The following is a 16,847-nucleotide window of genomic DNA, read 5'->3' as shown; positions in this document are numbered from 1 at the left end:
CTGGTTATCAGAAGTTCGTTTCTTTCAAAATGTTCATCGATGTTTTCTTTTATCAGTGCTTCTGCCATTTTCCCCAGAACTGAGGTCAGACTCACCGGTCTGTAGTTTCCCGGGTCACCTCTTGATCCCTTTTTAAAGATGGACGTAACGTTGGCTATCTTCCAGTCCTCCGGGATCATGCCTGTTTTCAGGGATAGATTGCAAATTTGCTGCAGTAGTTCCACTATCTCCTCCTTTAATTCCTTCAGAACCCTTGGATGGATTCTGCCCGGACTCGGGGATTTGTCAGTTTTTAGTTTTTCTATCTGCCTGCGTACATCTTCAAGGCTCACTTCCATGGATGTTAATTTTTCTGCTTGATTTCCATTGAAGAATTGCTCAGGTTCCGGTATGTTGGATGTGTCTTCGTTTGTAAATACAGACGAAAAGAACATGTTAAGTCTTTCTGCCACTTCTTTCTCCTCCTTCACCACTCCCTTCCTGTCTGTCGTCCAGTGGTCCCACCTCCTCCCTAGCCGGTTGCTTCCCTTTAACATATCTAAAGAACGGTTTGAAATTTCGTGCTTCCCTGGCTAGCCTCTCTTCATACTCTCTTTTGGCTTTTCGAACCACTCCGTGACATTCTTTTTGATACTTCCTGTGTTCTTTCCATGACATTCTTTTTGATACTTCCTATACTCTTTCCAGTTCCCCTCAGTTTTGTCCTTATTCATTTCCTGAATGAGTTTTTCTTATTGCCTATCGCTTCCTTCACTATTTTAGTTATCCACGCCGGGTCTTTTGTTTGACTCTCTTTGCACCCCTTTCTGAATCTGGGGATATACAAATTTTGCGCCTCGCTCACCATGTTCTTGAGAAAAGACCAGGCATGTTCTACCGTTTGCCATTTTTTTGAAGTGTTCCTAAGTTTCTTCCTTACCATTTCTCTCATTGCTTCGTAGTTTCCTTTCCTGAAGTTGAAAGTTGTCGCTATGGTTCTCTTTCCTTTCGGTATTCCTACCTCAACCTTGAACTTGATCGTTATGATCGCTGTTTCCCAACGGTCCCACTACCTCTACTTCCTTTGTAGGTCCCCTTAACCCATTTAGAATTAGATCCAGAGTGGCATTTCGTCTCGTTGGTTCTCTAACAAGCTGCTCCATGAAACAGTATAGCCTCCAGGAATTCTGTCTCCCTAGCGCATTTTGAGCTTCCAAGACTCCAGTCTATCCCGGGGTAGTTGAAGTCTCCCATAATAACCGTGTTACCGCTTTTGCATTCTCGCTTCATCTCGGCTTCCATTTCTTCATCGATATCTCCGGTTTGCCCAGGTGGATGATAGTATAGGTCCATCTTTATTTCAGGCCCTTTCCTTCCCAGTATTTTAATCCATAGTGATTCCAGCTTGTTAGTCATCTCTGCTGTGTCCGTTTTTGTCGATTGTATGCTTTCTTTTATGTATAGGGCTATTCCACCTCCTTTCTGACCTGACCTGTCCTAGCGATAGAGCTTGTACCCCGGCAGTGCTGTATCCCATTTGTTTTCTTCATTCCACCACGTTTCAGAGACTCCAATTATGTCTATGTCCTCTGCATTGGCCATGGCTTCTAATTCCCCCATTTTGTTTCTTAAGCTCCTTGCATTAGTATATATGCAATTTAGATCCTGGTATTTTCTTGTCTTCATTTCCTTTCCCAGTGCTTCGGTCTTTAGTTTCTTCTCTTTTGTTACATTCCTTCTAACCTCCTCTTCTGGATTAGTCAACTCCTGTAATTTGTCCATTGTTTCTTCCCAGCCTTTTTCCCCTCGGTATCTTCACAGGATACCTTCTTCCAAATCATCGATGCTTGGTCGACTGTCGGCTTTCCCCTTCTTAGTTTAAAGGCTGTTCTATTCCTCTCCTGATGTTGTTTGCTAGAAGTCTTGTTCCCGCTGCGCTCAGATGCAGTCCATCTCTCCTGTAGAGCTTGCTCTTGCCCCAGAACATTGTCCAGTTCCTCATGAAGTGGAACCCTTCTTCCTCACACCATCTCTCATCCACGCATTTATTGATTGTAGTTCCTCCTGTCTTTTCACATCTGCCCTCGGTACTGGTAGGATCTCTGAGAAAGCTATCTTCTGGGTCCTAATCTTCAGCTTCCTTCCCAGAATCTTGAACTGTTCTATCGGCGTGCTTCTTCTGTAGTCTCTCCTGCTAACATCGTTCATCCCGATGTGGATCCAATTTTGTCCACGATGTCCTTGGTTCTCACTCCTGGGAGGCAGGTCACCAGTCGATCCTCTTTCCCTCCTGCTATGTGGTTGTCCACGTGCCTCAGGATCGAGTCTCCCACTAGGATCGCTGACTTCTCCTTCTTTAGGTTTCGCTTCGGCCTCAGGTCAATGTCCTCGGTGTGCTTCGCTGCTTCCTCTCCTGAGCATCGACTAGCCATTTTCTCCCCCTCGTGCGATGTTCCTCTGTGGATGTCTTCTATGAGGTCATCTGCTTCTTGTTCTCCCTTCCATGTTGGTGTTGGTGTAACTTCATCGTTCATCTGAAGTTCGTTTTCTTCCACTCTCCTCCTGTAGGCTTGTATATTATTAGATTCACTACACAATTGCACATTAAACCATAAGCATACACAAACACAGTGTCATTAGCTTCTTCGATGTTGCTGTTTTCAAGTGGATTGATTCATTCTTGTCAACAGCCAAAGTTTATTGTTGTCCACTTTGGCCAGCACCTGTGAGGCTAAACATTAATATATTGCTAAACTTGCAGAATTTACTGTACACTAGAAACTAGAAGTTGCGGGTAGTTTAATTCTGACAGATTCTTATTTTTTTTATTTAATTTTAACTGCTCTTTTATTTTATTTTTTTATTTAATTTTAATTTTTAATTTTTTTTCCCCCCTTTTTTGTACTCTTAGTATGTAAGCAATTGTTTATATAGGTGAGCCTTTTGGACAGTTAGGAATATTTTCTAAGCACCTAATATTTGATGTTTTATTGTTTGTGAACCACTGTGAACTTTGAAGAGGTATTGGCAGTATGCAAATAAAAATTGTATTGTATTGTATTCAACTCTGTAATATTAGTGCATTACATATGCCACCGTTTTTGCCTATTTGCAAAAAAAAGTAAAACATTCTTTTTATATTTTTAGGTCTATGGGTCAGGGTCTCAGACTAGAGCTTTCCAATATGTCAGGTAAGACCAGTTTGTATGAGTGTATTTTCATTCCTTTGGTAAGTTTTGTTTTGGATGATGTCTGGGCTACCAAGTAAAAATGAAATGCTGTTATAAAATTATTGGTAGACCACACAGGTTCAGCTGACTGTATATTTTGAGATGTTCTAAGGGCTACTGAGCAGGGATGGTATACATCTATCAAAGAACGGAAGAAGTGTCTTTGGCGGCAGGCTGGCTAATCTATTGAAGAGAGCTTTAAACTAGAAGTGATGGGGCAGGATGAGTATAAACCCTCGGATAAGTAAATCACTGAATACCTCTACACCAGTGGTCTCAAACTTGCGGCCCGGGAGCCACATGCAGTCCACCTGGTACTATTTTGAGGCCGTCGGTATGTTTATCATAATCACAAAAGTAAATAAAACAGTTGCTTGATCATATGTCTCTTTAGCTATAAATTACAATATTATTATTAAGACTTAGCTAAAAGGAAAGATTTATAAACTATAAAGAGATTTACGTCATGCAAGATTGTCATTTCTTTAATAAAACATTAAATATTTTTCTGAGGCCCTCCAAGTGTCTATCTACAAATGCGGCCCTGCAAAAAGTTTGAGTTTGAGACCACTGGTCTACACAGATGGGAAAAGGAGGTAATGTCTAGAAAGCAATATATACTAATACTCAAAATATGGGAAACAAGATTCTGGATCTAGAAGCTGTGATGGAAGATGATGAGTTGGATATAGTGGCGATCACATAGATGTGGTTCACAGAGAACCATGACTGAGATGTAGTTATACCAGTCTATAATCTGTTCAGGAAAGACAAAGTAGGAAGAAAAAGAGAGGGAGTAGCATTGTATGTTAAAGATCATATTAAAGCCACATATTGCAGGATCTACAGGACAAGGAAGAGGCACTGTGGATCAATTTAGAAAGAGGGAATGGTAAATATATTTATGTTGGTGTGATCTACAGGCCTCCTTCACAGACAAGAAGTGGATGGAGATTTAATGGTAGACATTCAGAATATATCTAAAAAAGGGGAAGTTTTACTAATAGGTGATTTTAACATGCCAGATGTTGATTGGGGGCTCCCTATTGCGGGGTCTTCTAGAAATAGGGAGATCCTGGATTCTCTACAAGAGAACTGTTCCAGCAGTTGGTAATGGAACCCACGCAGGTTGGGGTCATACTGGACTTAATGCTTACAAAAGGGGAAAGTGTTTCTGATATTACAGTGGGTAATCATCAGGCATTCAGTGATCACAGCATGGTAGGGTTTAATATTAAGACAGGTATAGAGAGAACTCATTCAAAAGTAAAGGTTCTAGACTTTAAAAAAGCTAAGTTTGAACTGATGGGGGATTACGTCAAGGAATTGCTGTCTGGATGGGAACGTTTGTAAGGAATAAAAATGCAATGGGCAAAACTGAAAGGAGTTATTGTAAGGGCGTCAAACCTTTTTATGAGGCAAGTAAGAGGAAAAGAAGGCCGCTTTCATTTTCAAAAGTAGTAGCTGAGAAGGTAAAGAATAAGAGGACAGCTTTCATAAACTACAAAAAAATCGCAGAAAGAGGAACACGGGCAAAAATATCTGGGAAAGTTAAGAGAGGCTGGTTGAGTAGTCAGGAAAGCAAAGATACAAATGGAAGAAAAAATAGCAGACACTGTAAAATGGAGAGACAAGATATTTTTTTTAGATATATCAGTGATAGGAAGAAGTGCAAAAGTGGCATTGTGAGACTCAAAAGCGAAGAGGAGAAATATGTAGAAGCTGATAAAGAAAAGGCTGAATTACTTAACAAATATTTCTGTTCTGTGTTCACGGCTGAAGTGCTAGGAGGGAAACCACAGAAGACAAACGCGAATAGGGATGGAAGAGTGGTAGACCCTGATCGATTTTCAGAGGATTGTGTTACTGAGGAGCTAGCTAAATTAAAGCGATGGGGCCAGATTGTGTATATCCGAGGGTGCTGAAGGAACTTAGGGAAGTTCTGGTGGCTCTGCTGACTGAACTTTTCAGTGATTCTCTATAGTCGGGAGTGGTACCGGAGGACTGGAGAAGGGTGGATATGGTCCCTCTACATAAAAGTGGAAGTAAAAAAGAAGTAGGGAATTACAGGCCAATAAGTCTGATTTCTGTGGTGAACAAATTAATGGAAATGTTTTTAAAATAGAGAATGGTGATGTTTCTGGAATCCGATGAATTACAGGACCAGAGGTGTATTAAGACAGACTGAAAGATCTCAATATGTATATTTTGCGGTAAACAGTCTCCTGTGTCTCTTAAGGTGCATTCTACCAGAAGCATGGCCTCCTCATGGGCCGAGGCTAAAGTGATCTCCCCTGAGGGAGATCTGTAGGGCAGCTACTTGGTCCACTCTGCACACGTTTGCCAAATTCAGAGTGGAAGTGGCAGTAAGCAGGTCTCTCTGCCTTCAGGTCCTTGGTCTTGAGCGTCGGAGCAGTCAACCCACCTTAGCTTTTGGGGACTGCTAGAATATCTCACCTATTTCACTGGAAAAAGATTATGTACTTACCCTGGTAAGCTCTTTTCCAGTAGATGGGTGAGACATTTTAGAGTCCCACCCTGTCCTTCCTGTGCTTGCCTATTGTCTGTCCGTTTATGCTTCTCCAAGTTAATTCTTGGATGTCAGTTGGCTCTTGGGCTGGGAGGAATCTGTATATATGTTCCTGTTTTATTCAGGGGTCTTTTCTAAGTAGAGTGACATGGGGACAAATTTTTCCCCGTCCCTGCAGAAACTCATTTTCCCGACCCGTCCCCACGAGTTCTTTTCCTGTCCCTGTCCCATTCCTGCAAGCTCTGACCTCATTTGCACAAGCCTCAAACACTTTAAAATCCTAAGTGTTCGTAGCTTGTGCAGTTAAGGCAGAGCTTACAGGAATGGGGCAGGGACAGCAACAAAACTCATAGGGATGGATGGGGAAATTGATTTCCTGTGGGGACGGGGACAAATTTGTCCCCCTATCATTATCACTTTCTGAGCTCCTTTGATGCATTTGTTGGCTGTTTGCAGTTAATGTTCTTATATTCACTCTTGAACAGAACTGTTTATGGACTTGATTGTCATGTATGTCTCTATATCCCATTTTGTGAGGTGCTTGAGTGCTAACTAAAGGTGGAGCCAGAGAGCACAGTGAGGTAGAGCAGAGTCTCAGAAAAAATCAGAATTGGATTCCTTCTGCATATGGCACGCAGCCATTGGGACACAATCCACTTGTCTAGAATGTCTCGTCTATCTACTGGAAAAGAGCTTACCAAGATAAGTATATAATCTTTTTATTTACACAGCACTTATAAATTGTTTTAGGAAAAAGTACTTGAATTGGAAGAAATACTTGAATTATCTTAGTTTACAGGATTTTTTTTTATTACTTACTGCTTGGTTGTGTGCAGGATGGATAAAAATCAATGATTTTTTTTTTTTCATTAAAAATTTTTAAAATAGATTTTTTCTCTAAAATGCATTTTATTTAAAGATCATTTTCTATTTAAGATATATTGTAGTCCAAAAGTTATTCATCATGAAATAAGGATTAGTTTTTAATTATATAAGATGAGGCTGTATATTCATGGTTCAAAGAAGAGCGACGAAGATGATTAAAGGGGATGGAACATATGAGGAAAGACTAAAAAGGTTAGGGCTCTTCAGCTTGGAAAAGAGACTGCTGAGGGGAGATATGATTGAAGTCTACAAAATCCTGAGTGGAGTAAAACGAATACAAGTAGATCAATTTTTCATTCTGTCAAAAATTACAAAGACTAGGGGACACTCGAAGTTACAGAGAAATACTTTTAAATCCAATAGGAAATATTTTTTCACTCGACACTAGTTAAGCTCTGGAACACATTTCCAGAGGTTGTGGTAAGACAGATAGCGTAGCTGGTTTTAAAAAAGGTTTGGACAATTTCCTAGAGGAAAAGTCCATATAGGGGAAGCCACTGCTTGCCCTGGATTGGTAACATGGAATGCTCCTATTCTTTGGGTTTTGGCCAGGTACTAGTGACCTGGATTAGCCACAGTGAGAACGGGTTTCTGGGCTTGATGGGACCATTGGTCTGACCCAGTAAGGCTATTCTTATGTTCTTATTCACGGGCAGCTTTTCTATCTAGAAATTATCATAGATGCTTTGTTTTGCACTTCTCAAAACTGTCAATTTGTGTCTGCAGATATAATAAGCTGCTTCTTTACACTAAATTCTTTCTTTAGAAAACCAATAAAAGGAAAGTTAAAATTGTGGCCATCAAAGATGAAAATAGGGAAGCTCATTCTAAAATGGAAAATATTTTAAACCAATTTTTGAATTATTATAAGTCTTTGTATTCTTCTGAGCTTTATTCAAATAAAGAAAAAGATGGATTAGAGTTTTTAAAATTAATTGAGGGACCAAAAATTCCTGAGCATATACAAAAAACTCTTATTGCGCCTATATTAATAAAGGAATTACAAACAGCATTGGGGTCCCTTAGAGTTGGATCCGCTCCAGGTGGTAACTTTTCACTATAGAATTCTATAAGGCATTTCAAAGTACCCTATTATCCCATTTATTAAATTTATATCAGGCTCAACTGACTAAAGGTTGTATTACAGGTACTATGGCAGAATCTTTGACTATAGTTTTGCCGAAGCCAAATAAAGATCCTTTGTTGGTTTCAAATTACAGGCCTATTTCGTTGATTAATGTAGATGGAAAGCTTCTGGCTAAGTTATTGGCTCTCCCTTATATCATTGGTATGCACCAAACAGGGTTCGTTGCTCAGAGACATTCTTCCAATAATACCAGATTGGCTTTTCATATGTTAAATTTAACAAAAGACATGAACGATCCAGCCTTCTCTGTGTCCTTGGATGCAGAGAAGGCTTTTGATCGTGTAGAATGGACCTTCATGTATCAAGCAATGGATTGGTTTGGTATTGGTTCTGGATTTATTCAAATGATTCAAACTTTGTATAGCTCCCCTGCTGCTAGATTGTATATTAATAATAATTTTTCAGAGCGTTTCTGTTTGCAGCGGGGTGTTAGACAAGGATGTCCTTTGTCTCCTTTGCTTTTTGACATTGTACTAGAACCCTTGTTATTAGCTATTCAACAGGCAGAGGAGATCCAGGGTATTCCTTACGCAGGTCGGGAATACAAGGTCTCTGCTTATGCAGATGACATATCAGTGTTCTCCCCAGAAATTTTTTCCAGCCAGGTGGCATGAAAAAGTAGCCGGTTGGGGCAGGACGGGGAAATTTGGTGGTGGAGAAAATTAAGGGCTCCTTTTACTAAGCTGCAATAGCGTTTTTAGCGTGTGCAGAATTGCCGCGCTACACGGCTAGAACTAACGCCAGCTCAATGTTGGCGTTAGTGTCTAGCATGTGCAGCAATTCTGCGCGAGCTAAGCGCACAGTAAAACCACTATCACAGCTTAGTAAAAGGAGCCCTAAATGTGTACTATTTGTGTTAGTTAATTATTATTAATTTTTTTCCAATGCTCAATATGACTGCCTTTCTTAAGGTTTGACACTTGTTCCATAATATTTATATTAAATTTAAGAAGTATCCAATTCTAGAAGTGAATAATTAGATATTTGCCCTCTTTCAAATGGTATAGAGCAGCGTCTCTCAAACTTTTTTAACTCCGGCACACTAAACGGAGCAAATGTTTTTTGTGGCACACTAAATGCAGCAAATGTTTTTCATGGCTGGAAAAAATTTCTGGGGAGAACACTGATGCCCTTATTTTCAAGGTCCAATCACATCAAAGAATGATGCTTATCTGGGCAGTTGTATAATAAAAAGAATGGATAAGATAACATTAGAAGTGAAATTGTCATGAATCAGAGGGATACATACCCTGTAGGTCCTAAAAGCAGGCTTGTGGATTAGATATAAACTATGAAGGCAGTGGCATAACTAGCATATGTGACACCCGAGGCCCATCATTATATGACACACCCCCATCTGTATGAAAAACATGATTTTAGTAACAATCCACACATCACACAAGAGTGTGCCTAGGAAAAGGCAGCATCTTACATATTGCAGTGAGCAGTACATCAATACACCCATTGTAAAACTAAACAAGCCAGACTAGTAGAGAACAATCCTACACAGTCAATCCTAACTGAAAACCATGTCTTTCGAACACAGAAAACACCTCCGCCTAGTATGGAATATGTAATCACAAACTAACCCCTCTCCCTTTTACAAAACTGCAATGTGGTTTTTAGCCTTGGTGGTAACAGTTCAGACTCTCATAGAATTCTGATCAATTACCACCATGGCCAGTGCTAAAAAAAATACTCTACAGTTTTGTAAAAGGGGGGATATAATAGAAAAACGTAGACAAAGGTTAAATTGAAACACCAAGAAGCTGGACTCTGCATACAATGCAACACCATAGAAACAGCGATGCATCTCCCCTAAAGCAAAAAAATAAATAAATATAATTTTTTTCTACATTGTCTTCTCTGGTTTCTGCTTTCCTCATAGTCTTAACACTCTTCCTTTCATCCACTGTCTACCCTCTCTCTGCCCCTTCTATATGGCATCTTCTCTCCTTGTATTCCCCTTCCATCTCTCCCTTCACCCCTAATATTCTGGCATCCATCTTCTTCCCTTCCCTCCTTCAATGGTCTGGTATCTCTCTCCTCTTCTTCCCTTCCCTCTCCCACACCCCCATGGTCTGGCATTTTACTCTCTCCTCTCCCTTCCCCCCACTTCTTCCCCCTTTCTTTCCCTCCAACCCAATTCCATCCAGTATCCTTCCCCCTTATGTCTCTCTCTCCTTTCCCTGCACACTAATTCCATCAGCATCTGCCCACCTTTCTCTCCCACCACCACCCTTCCATACCACCCTGACCTCCTTTTTCTCCCTCCACCACCCTTCTATACTCTTCTCTCCCTCCAAACCAGCAAGGTCCCATGATGACTGCTTCTGTTGCCTCTGGAAGATGTAAGTGACGTTGGAGGGGGTGGGCCAGTAGACACAGGGAGTTGTGGCAAAGTTCCGTAATGACTGCAGCTGCCGGTCCACCCCTTCCGACGTCACTTATGTCTTCCGGAGGCAGAGGCGGCAAATGCAGTCATCGCGGGACCTTCCTGCACTTCAGTGCGGCTGCCGACTCTGCTTCAGAATAAGTACGGCAGCCGTGCTGAGGTGCAGGTGCCATTTAGAGCAGCTTGGAAGGTTCTGGAACCAGCCGGCTGTGTACCCCCCTAGGGCTGGCATCCGGGGCAGTCTGCCACTGTATGAGGGGACAAAAAATAATAGAAAGAATGGATAACTTGACCGATTTAGACATGTCATACAATTATAATCACAAAAATATGTCATAAAATGTAATTCTAAACTCAAGACTCCAGACGAAAAGCAGACTATAGAAAAAAAACCCAGAAAAGACCAAACCCATAGTACTAAGATCCAAATGCTAAAATTGGACATGTCCATTACGAAGAGACGTGTGGATCACCGCTAATTATAACGAGTGAGTCTTTAAAATATGAGACAGTAACGGATAGCCAGACCTGGTGGACAGAAGTGACAAATACTGGAGCCAAAACCAGAGCACCGTGATGAAACTTGGATATGGATACTTATTTATACTTTTGAGTAAAATTGCGATGCGAACATGTCATAGAAAAGAATAAATAATATGTAAACTAAAAACCAAGAACAACATATTGTAACACCGAACTCAGAATTAATGAAACAACATGCTAAAAGGAGTTAACCCCCCCCCTTAAATAGGGCATATACATACATACTTAAAATGATGGCTGGTTACAAACAGTATGCCTAGACTATATAGACTTAAACAGGGCAAAAGTAAAACGTATGGGAAATGAACAGCTGATAATACAGAGTGTATCTTGAAAACATAAACATAGTAGCTCAAAGACAAGCCGACCAGGTAGATGAAAAGTGAACCTGGGAAAGATCTAAATTATTGTACAAATGAGCTTCTATTAAAACCAAAGAATAAAACCACAGCACTTGGGAAAGTGAAAAAGGGAGAGTAAAATGGACTTAACAAAAAGGTCTCTGCACTGATGAAATAAACTCGTACGCAGAATAAATGTGAACACGCGACAGTGGGGCTATGATATTTGATCCATTGAAAGAGGCGCCAAAAAAGTGTCGGCAGTGGATTGAATGCACACTGATAGGGGAGGGACATCGGGCTGTTAAAAAATGCTGCTTTAATAAATAAATGAAAATACTGTTGAAAAACTAAATAAAAACCCAAAACCATGATAAAATGCTGAACCTGACTGCAAGTGGTAGTGAAAGTAGCATAAGGCACCCTTGGTACTGTTAGTGCCAAAGCTGCTTAGAATAAAGAACCGTGCTGTACATGAGGAGAAAAAAGAAAGAATGAAGTGATAAGATGTAAAGTGCTGGCCCTTCACTGCACCACTTGATAAAACTAAGGAGCGATGTTCTAGAGCAGGGGCGCCCACACTTTTTGGGCTTGTGAGCTATTTTTAAAATAACCAAGTCAAAATGATCTACCAACAATAAAAAAAATTTTAAAAACCCACAAAGCACACTGTACGCAGAGAAAATGTTAATAATCATTCCTATTCCGGGGTTTTTCAAAGAGGTCAATGCAGATGACTCTATGCACTGTCACCTCAGTAACAACCATACAAAAATAGACAAATACCCCCCCCCCCCCTTTTTTACTAAACCACGATAGCAGTTTTTAGCACAGGGAGCTGCGCTGAATGCCCAACGCTGCTCTCGACGCTCATAGGCTCCCTACGCTAAAAACCGCTATTGCGGTTTAGTAAAAGGGGACCATAGTGTAAAATATAGACAGCAGATATAAATTCAGACACATTTTGATCAGTAAATTTAAAATAAAATCATTTTTCCTACCTTGTCTGGTGATTTCATGAGTCTCTGGTTGCACTTTCTTCTTCTGACTGTGCATCCAATCTTTCTTCCCTTCTTTCAGCCTGTATGCTTCCTCTCCTCCTGACCTCATTCCCCTCCCCCCAACTTTTTCTTCTTCTCTTCCTGCCCTTTCTTTCTTTCTCTCTTCATGCCCCCTTTCTTTTTTTCTGTTTCTCTTCTTTCCTTCTGTCTCCCTGCCTGCCCTTTCTTTCTTTCTCCTTGCCCTCCCCCAAGCCACTGCCATTGCCGCTGCCATCGGGGAACAGGCCCCAAAGCCGTCCCAAGCTCTCCCTTCTTCGGGCCGACCAGAATTCCTCTCCCCGACGTCAATTCTGCCGTCAGAGAAGAAGGCTGATCAGCCCAAGATCACAATCGATTGGGGGAAATGCTGCCGGGTCCTGCCTTCGCGAAAACTGAAAGTAGGCAGGACCCGGCAGCAAGAAGAGCAAATGGTAAGCTTCACTGACCTGTCTCCCGCCTTAGCCCGTAGCGAACGCATGCTTCGGGGCTGTAATATGTGCGTACCGGCTTCCCTCCCTCCCCACCCCCCACCCCCGGACATAACTTCCGGTTTCGGAGGAAAGAGAAGGGAAGCCGGCACGCACATGTTAAAGCCCCAGAGCATAAGTTCGGTACGGGCTAAGGTGAAATCTCCAAGCCGGCTTTTTTTTTTTTTTTTAATGTTGAGCAGCAGCGGCAGCAGCAGAATTTAGCTGGGTGGTCATCTAAATTACCCGGGCGGACCGCCCGGTTGAAAGGCCCTAGGGAGAACACTGCATATTGCTTCATTTGAGGAATCCTGGAACAACCATTCCACATTTACTGGAGTTGATTGAGAAATTTGGGAAATTTTCAGGATATAAGATAAATTGGAGTAAAACAGAGGTGTTTCCGCTTAATGTACATTGTACAAAAGGTTTATTTGATTCATTCCCCTTTCTTTGGAAGGGAGAAGGGATAAAATATCTAGGTATTTGGATAAAAAATACGCTGGAAGAGACAATGAAAGTAAATGAAAAATCTTTACTGCAGAAGGTCACAGAAATGTGTGAGCTTTGGAATCCATTACATCTGTCTTGGTGGGGGAGAGTACAAACTGTTAAGATGATGATTTTGCCTGTGGTTTGTTACCAAATGGGTATGTTGCCAGTTTTTTTTTTCCGGGGTCCTTTTATAAAAAATTAAATAGTATTCTGGCAAAATTTATTTGGCTTGGGGAAAAATGCGAGAATTGCTCTAGTATCTTTACAAAAATCATTTGTTGAGGGTGGGGTAAATTTTCCCAATTTTTATAGGTATCATCAAGCAGATAGATAGGTTAAAAGCTGACAAATCTCTGGGTTCGGAAGGAATTCACCCTAGGGTATTGAAAGAACTAAAGGAGGAAATAGCAGAACTACTACAGCAGGTTTGTAATCTATCCCTGAAAACAGGCGTGATCCCAGAGGATTGGAAGATAGCTAATGTTATGCCCATCTTTAAAAAAGGATCGAGAGGTGACCCGGGGAACTACAGACCTGTAAGTTTGACTTCGGTTCTGGGGAAGATGGCAGAAGCGCTGATAAGACAGCATCGATGAGCATCTAGAAAGGAATAAACATATGAAAACAAGCCAACATGAATTCTGCAAGGGAAGATTGTGCCTAACGAACTTATTGCACTTCTTCGAAGGAATTAACAAACAAGTGGACAAAGGGGACTCCATAGACATCGTATACTTTTCCAAAAAGCCTTTGACAAGGTACCCCATGAACGCCTACTACGGAAACTGAAGAACCATGGGGTGGAAGGAGACGTACATAGATAGATCAAAAATTGATTGGCGGGTAGGAAGCAAAGGGTAGGAGTGAAGGGCCACTACTCGGACTGGAGGAGGGTCACGAGTGGTGTTCCGCAGGGGTCGGTACTCGGACCGCTGCTGTTCAATGTATTTATAAACGATCTAGAAACAGGGACGAAGTGCGAAGTAATAAAATTTGCAGACGACACCAAACTATTTAGTGGAGTTGAGACAAAAGAGGACTGTGAAGACTTACAAAGGGACCTGAACAAACTAGAAGAGTGGGCGACGAGATGGCATATGAAATTTAATGTAGAGAAATGTAAAGTCTTGCATGTAGGAAACAGAAACCCGAAGTACAGCTATACAATGGAAGGGCTGGTAATAGGTGAAAGTACCATAGAAAAGGACTTGGGGGGTAATAGTGAACAAGACAATGAAGCTGTCGGCACAGTGCGCAGCGGCCTCAAAGAAGGCAAATAGAATGTGCTAAGTATTATCAAGAAAGGTATTACAGCCAGAACGAAAGAGATTATCCTGCCGTTGTATCGGGCGATAGTGTGCCCGCATCTGGAGTACTGCGTCCAATATTGGTCGCCGTACCTTAAGAAGGATATGGCGTTACTCGAGAGGATTCAGAAAAGAGCGACATGATTGATAAAAGGAATGGAAAACCTTTCATGTGCTGAAAGATTAGAGAAACTGGGGTTCTGTTCCCTGGAAAAGTGTAGACTTAGAGGAGACATGATAGAGACTTACAAGATTATGAAGGGCATAGAGAAAGTGGAGAGGGACAGATTCTGCAAACTTTCAAAAACTACAAGAATAAGAGGGCATTCAGAAAAGAGGGGACAGATTCAGAACCAATGCTAGGAGGTTCTTCTTCACCCAAAGGGTGGTGGACACCTGGAATGCGCTTCCAGAAGGTGTGATAGGACAGAATACAGTATTGGGGTTCAAGAAGGGATTTGATGATTTCCTGAAGGAAAAGGGGATAGAAGGGGATAGATAGAGGATTACTATACAGGTCCTGGACCTGATGGGCCACCGCGTGAGCGGACTGCTGGGCACGATGGACTTCTGGTCTGACCCAGCAGAGGAACTGCTTATGTTCTTATGTTCTATATAATGTGTCAGGGTATGTATTGGATCCTCCCTGAGCTCATGGAGCATCTTCCAGACTGGCTATATCTAGAATGGAAAATTATGTCCTCTATGCGACTATCTCATATATTAAGTATCAGACTACCTAGATATGCTAAGGACAACATAATTTTATTGGATACATGGAAAACAGTTAAATTTATTGATAAACTAACAGATGTTCCTATAATGAAATCTACTTTGCAGTCCTTATGGTTAAACTCCAAGATTCAAATAGGCAGTGCTGGGATCGCCTGGAAGAATTGGATGCAGGCAGGTATTCGGACATTGGATGATGTATATCTAATGAGAAACTGCTTGATTTTTCACGGCAGCAACAATCATTTGGCATTCTAAAGTCTCAACAGTATAGGTGGTTGCAGTTGAAGCAGGCTATTCAGAGTGGGTTCCCTGAATGGAAAAACTTAAACTTATTACAGCTTGCAGATCCTTTGCTACCAGACCGATCTAGTAGGGCATCAGGCCACCCAGTGGAACAAATTGATTTCTGAATTTTTAAATAAGAAGCCAAAAAAATAGTCTTAGAGATATTTGGAGCATCGAGATAAAACAGTATATTTCTGTGTCTTGTTGGCCACAAATTTGGACTTGGAGATTGAAATGTACAGCGTCAGCATCTATGAGACAAGCATGGTTATTTTTATTACATAGGATTTTTTAAACCCCAGTTTGATTACAAAAATAGATCATTCTAAATCTAATAGATGCTGGCATTGTCATATTAATATAGGGACTTTGGATCATCTGTTATATTTTTATCCATTGATACTTAGTTTCTGGAAGCCAATTTGGGGACAAATAAATCTTATTCTTGAGTCATCTATTCCCTTAACCTAAGAAGGTGTAATTTATGGTACGTTATTACATGTTAAGCCTACTTTAGATAAGTATAAAAGTTGCCTTTTCCTGATCATGACAGGAATAGCTGTTTAACTGATCACACATAATTGGAAGAACCATGACAGATTTAATTATACCTTTTGGTGGGTAAATGTGTGTACCACATAAGTATGAAAGAATGATGGCGGAACATTTGGGGACTAGTAAATCCTTTAATGATGTATGGAGTCCATTGACTACTTTTGTTGCATTACAGTAAAGGTCATGTTTCTTTCTTTTTCATTAGATTTCTTTACACATCCAGGGAGGGTGGGTGGGTGGGGGGAGGGAGGGAAATGTACTTTGAGGAGTTAAATTGTTTAATTATAATATTGAAATCACATCATATGTATTATTGTATTAATAATTAAGATGAGGATGGGAGTAAATGACTGTTTAATGTAATAATTGTATAGTTATTAGTGTGTTCTATGCAGTATTTATGATTTACTAATTGTATTGCACTATCAAAGTTTGAAAATTAATAAAGATTTAAACAGAGAAAACCATGATTTAAATCAAGCCTTTCTGACTAGTGATTTAAATCAAATCTACCCTGGTAGTGTGAGCTATATTCTTCAGTTCATTGGCCATATTCCAGGTTAGCAATCCAGATCATTCTATGGAAGGACATTGCCTTAGATCAGGGGTAGGCAACTCCAGTCTTTGAGGGCCAGAATCCAGTCGGGTTTTCAGGATTTCCCCAATGAATATGCATGAGATCTATTTGCGTGCACTGCTTTCAATGCATATTCATTGGGGAAATCCTGAAAACCCGACTGGATTCCAGCCCTTGTGGACGAGTTGCCCACCCCTGCCTTAGATTGTAAGCCCTCTAGGGAAAGAAAAATAGCAGCTGTACCTGAATATGATGAGAAATACATGACTTCAATTCAAATCTCCTGTAGTAGGACCACACCAAATATTCAGTTACTTATTTAGAATTGTTGTTCCA

General features: G+C 40.9%; 1 protein-coding gene across 8 annotated transcripts in view; it reads left to right on the top strand.

The window, feature by feature from the left end:
* UXS1 (UDP-glucuronate decarboxylase 1) overlaps window positions 1-16,847 on the top strand; it is a 153,052-nt gene that overhangs the window by 122,513 nt on the left and 13,692 nt on the right. For all 8 annotated transcript variants that reach the window (XM_033948081.1, XM_033948082.1, XM_033948084.1 and 5 more), the window contains exon 11: window positions 3,127-3,170. In XM_033948081.1, the coding sequence (XP_033803972.1) occupies window positions 3,127-3,170 (44 nt within the window). The remainder of the gene's footprint in view (window positions 1-3,126; window positions 3,171-16,847) is intronic.

This window comes from Geotrypetes seraphini, chromosome 6 (assembly GCF_902459505.1).
Source record: "Geotrypetes seraphini chromosome 6, aGeoSer1.1, whole genome shotgun sequence".
Classification (NCBI taxonomy): domain Eukaryota; kingdom Metazoa; phylum Chordata; class Amphibia; order Gymnophiona; family Dermophiidae; genus Geotrypetes; species Geotrypetes seraphini.
Note: the sequence above shows the minus strand (reverse complement) of the source record. Positions and strands in the feature narration are given on the sequence as shown.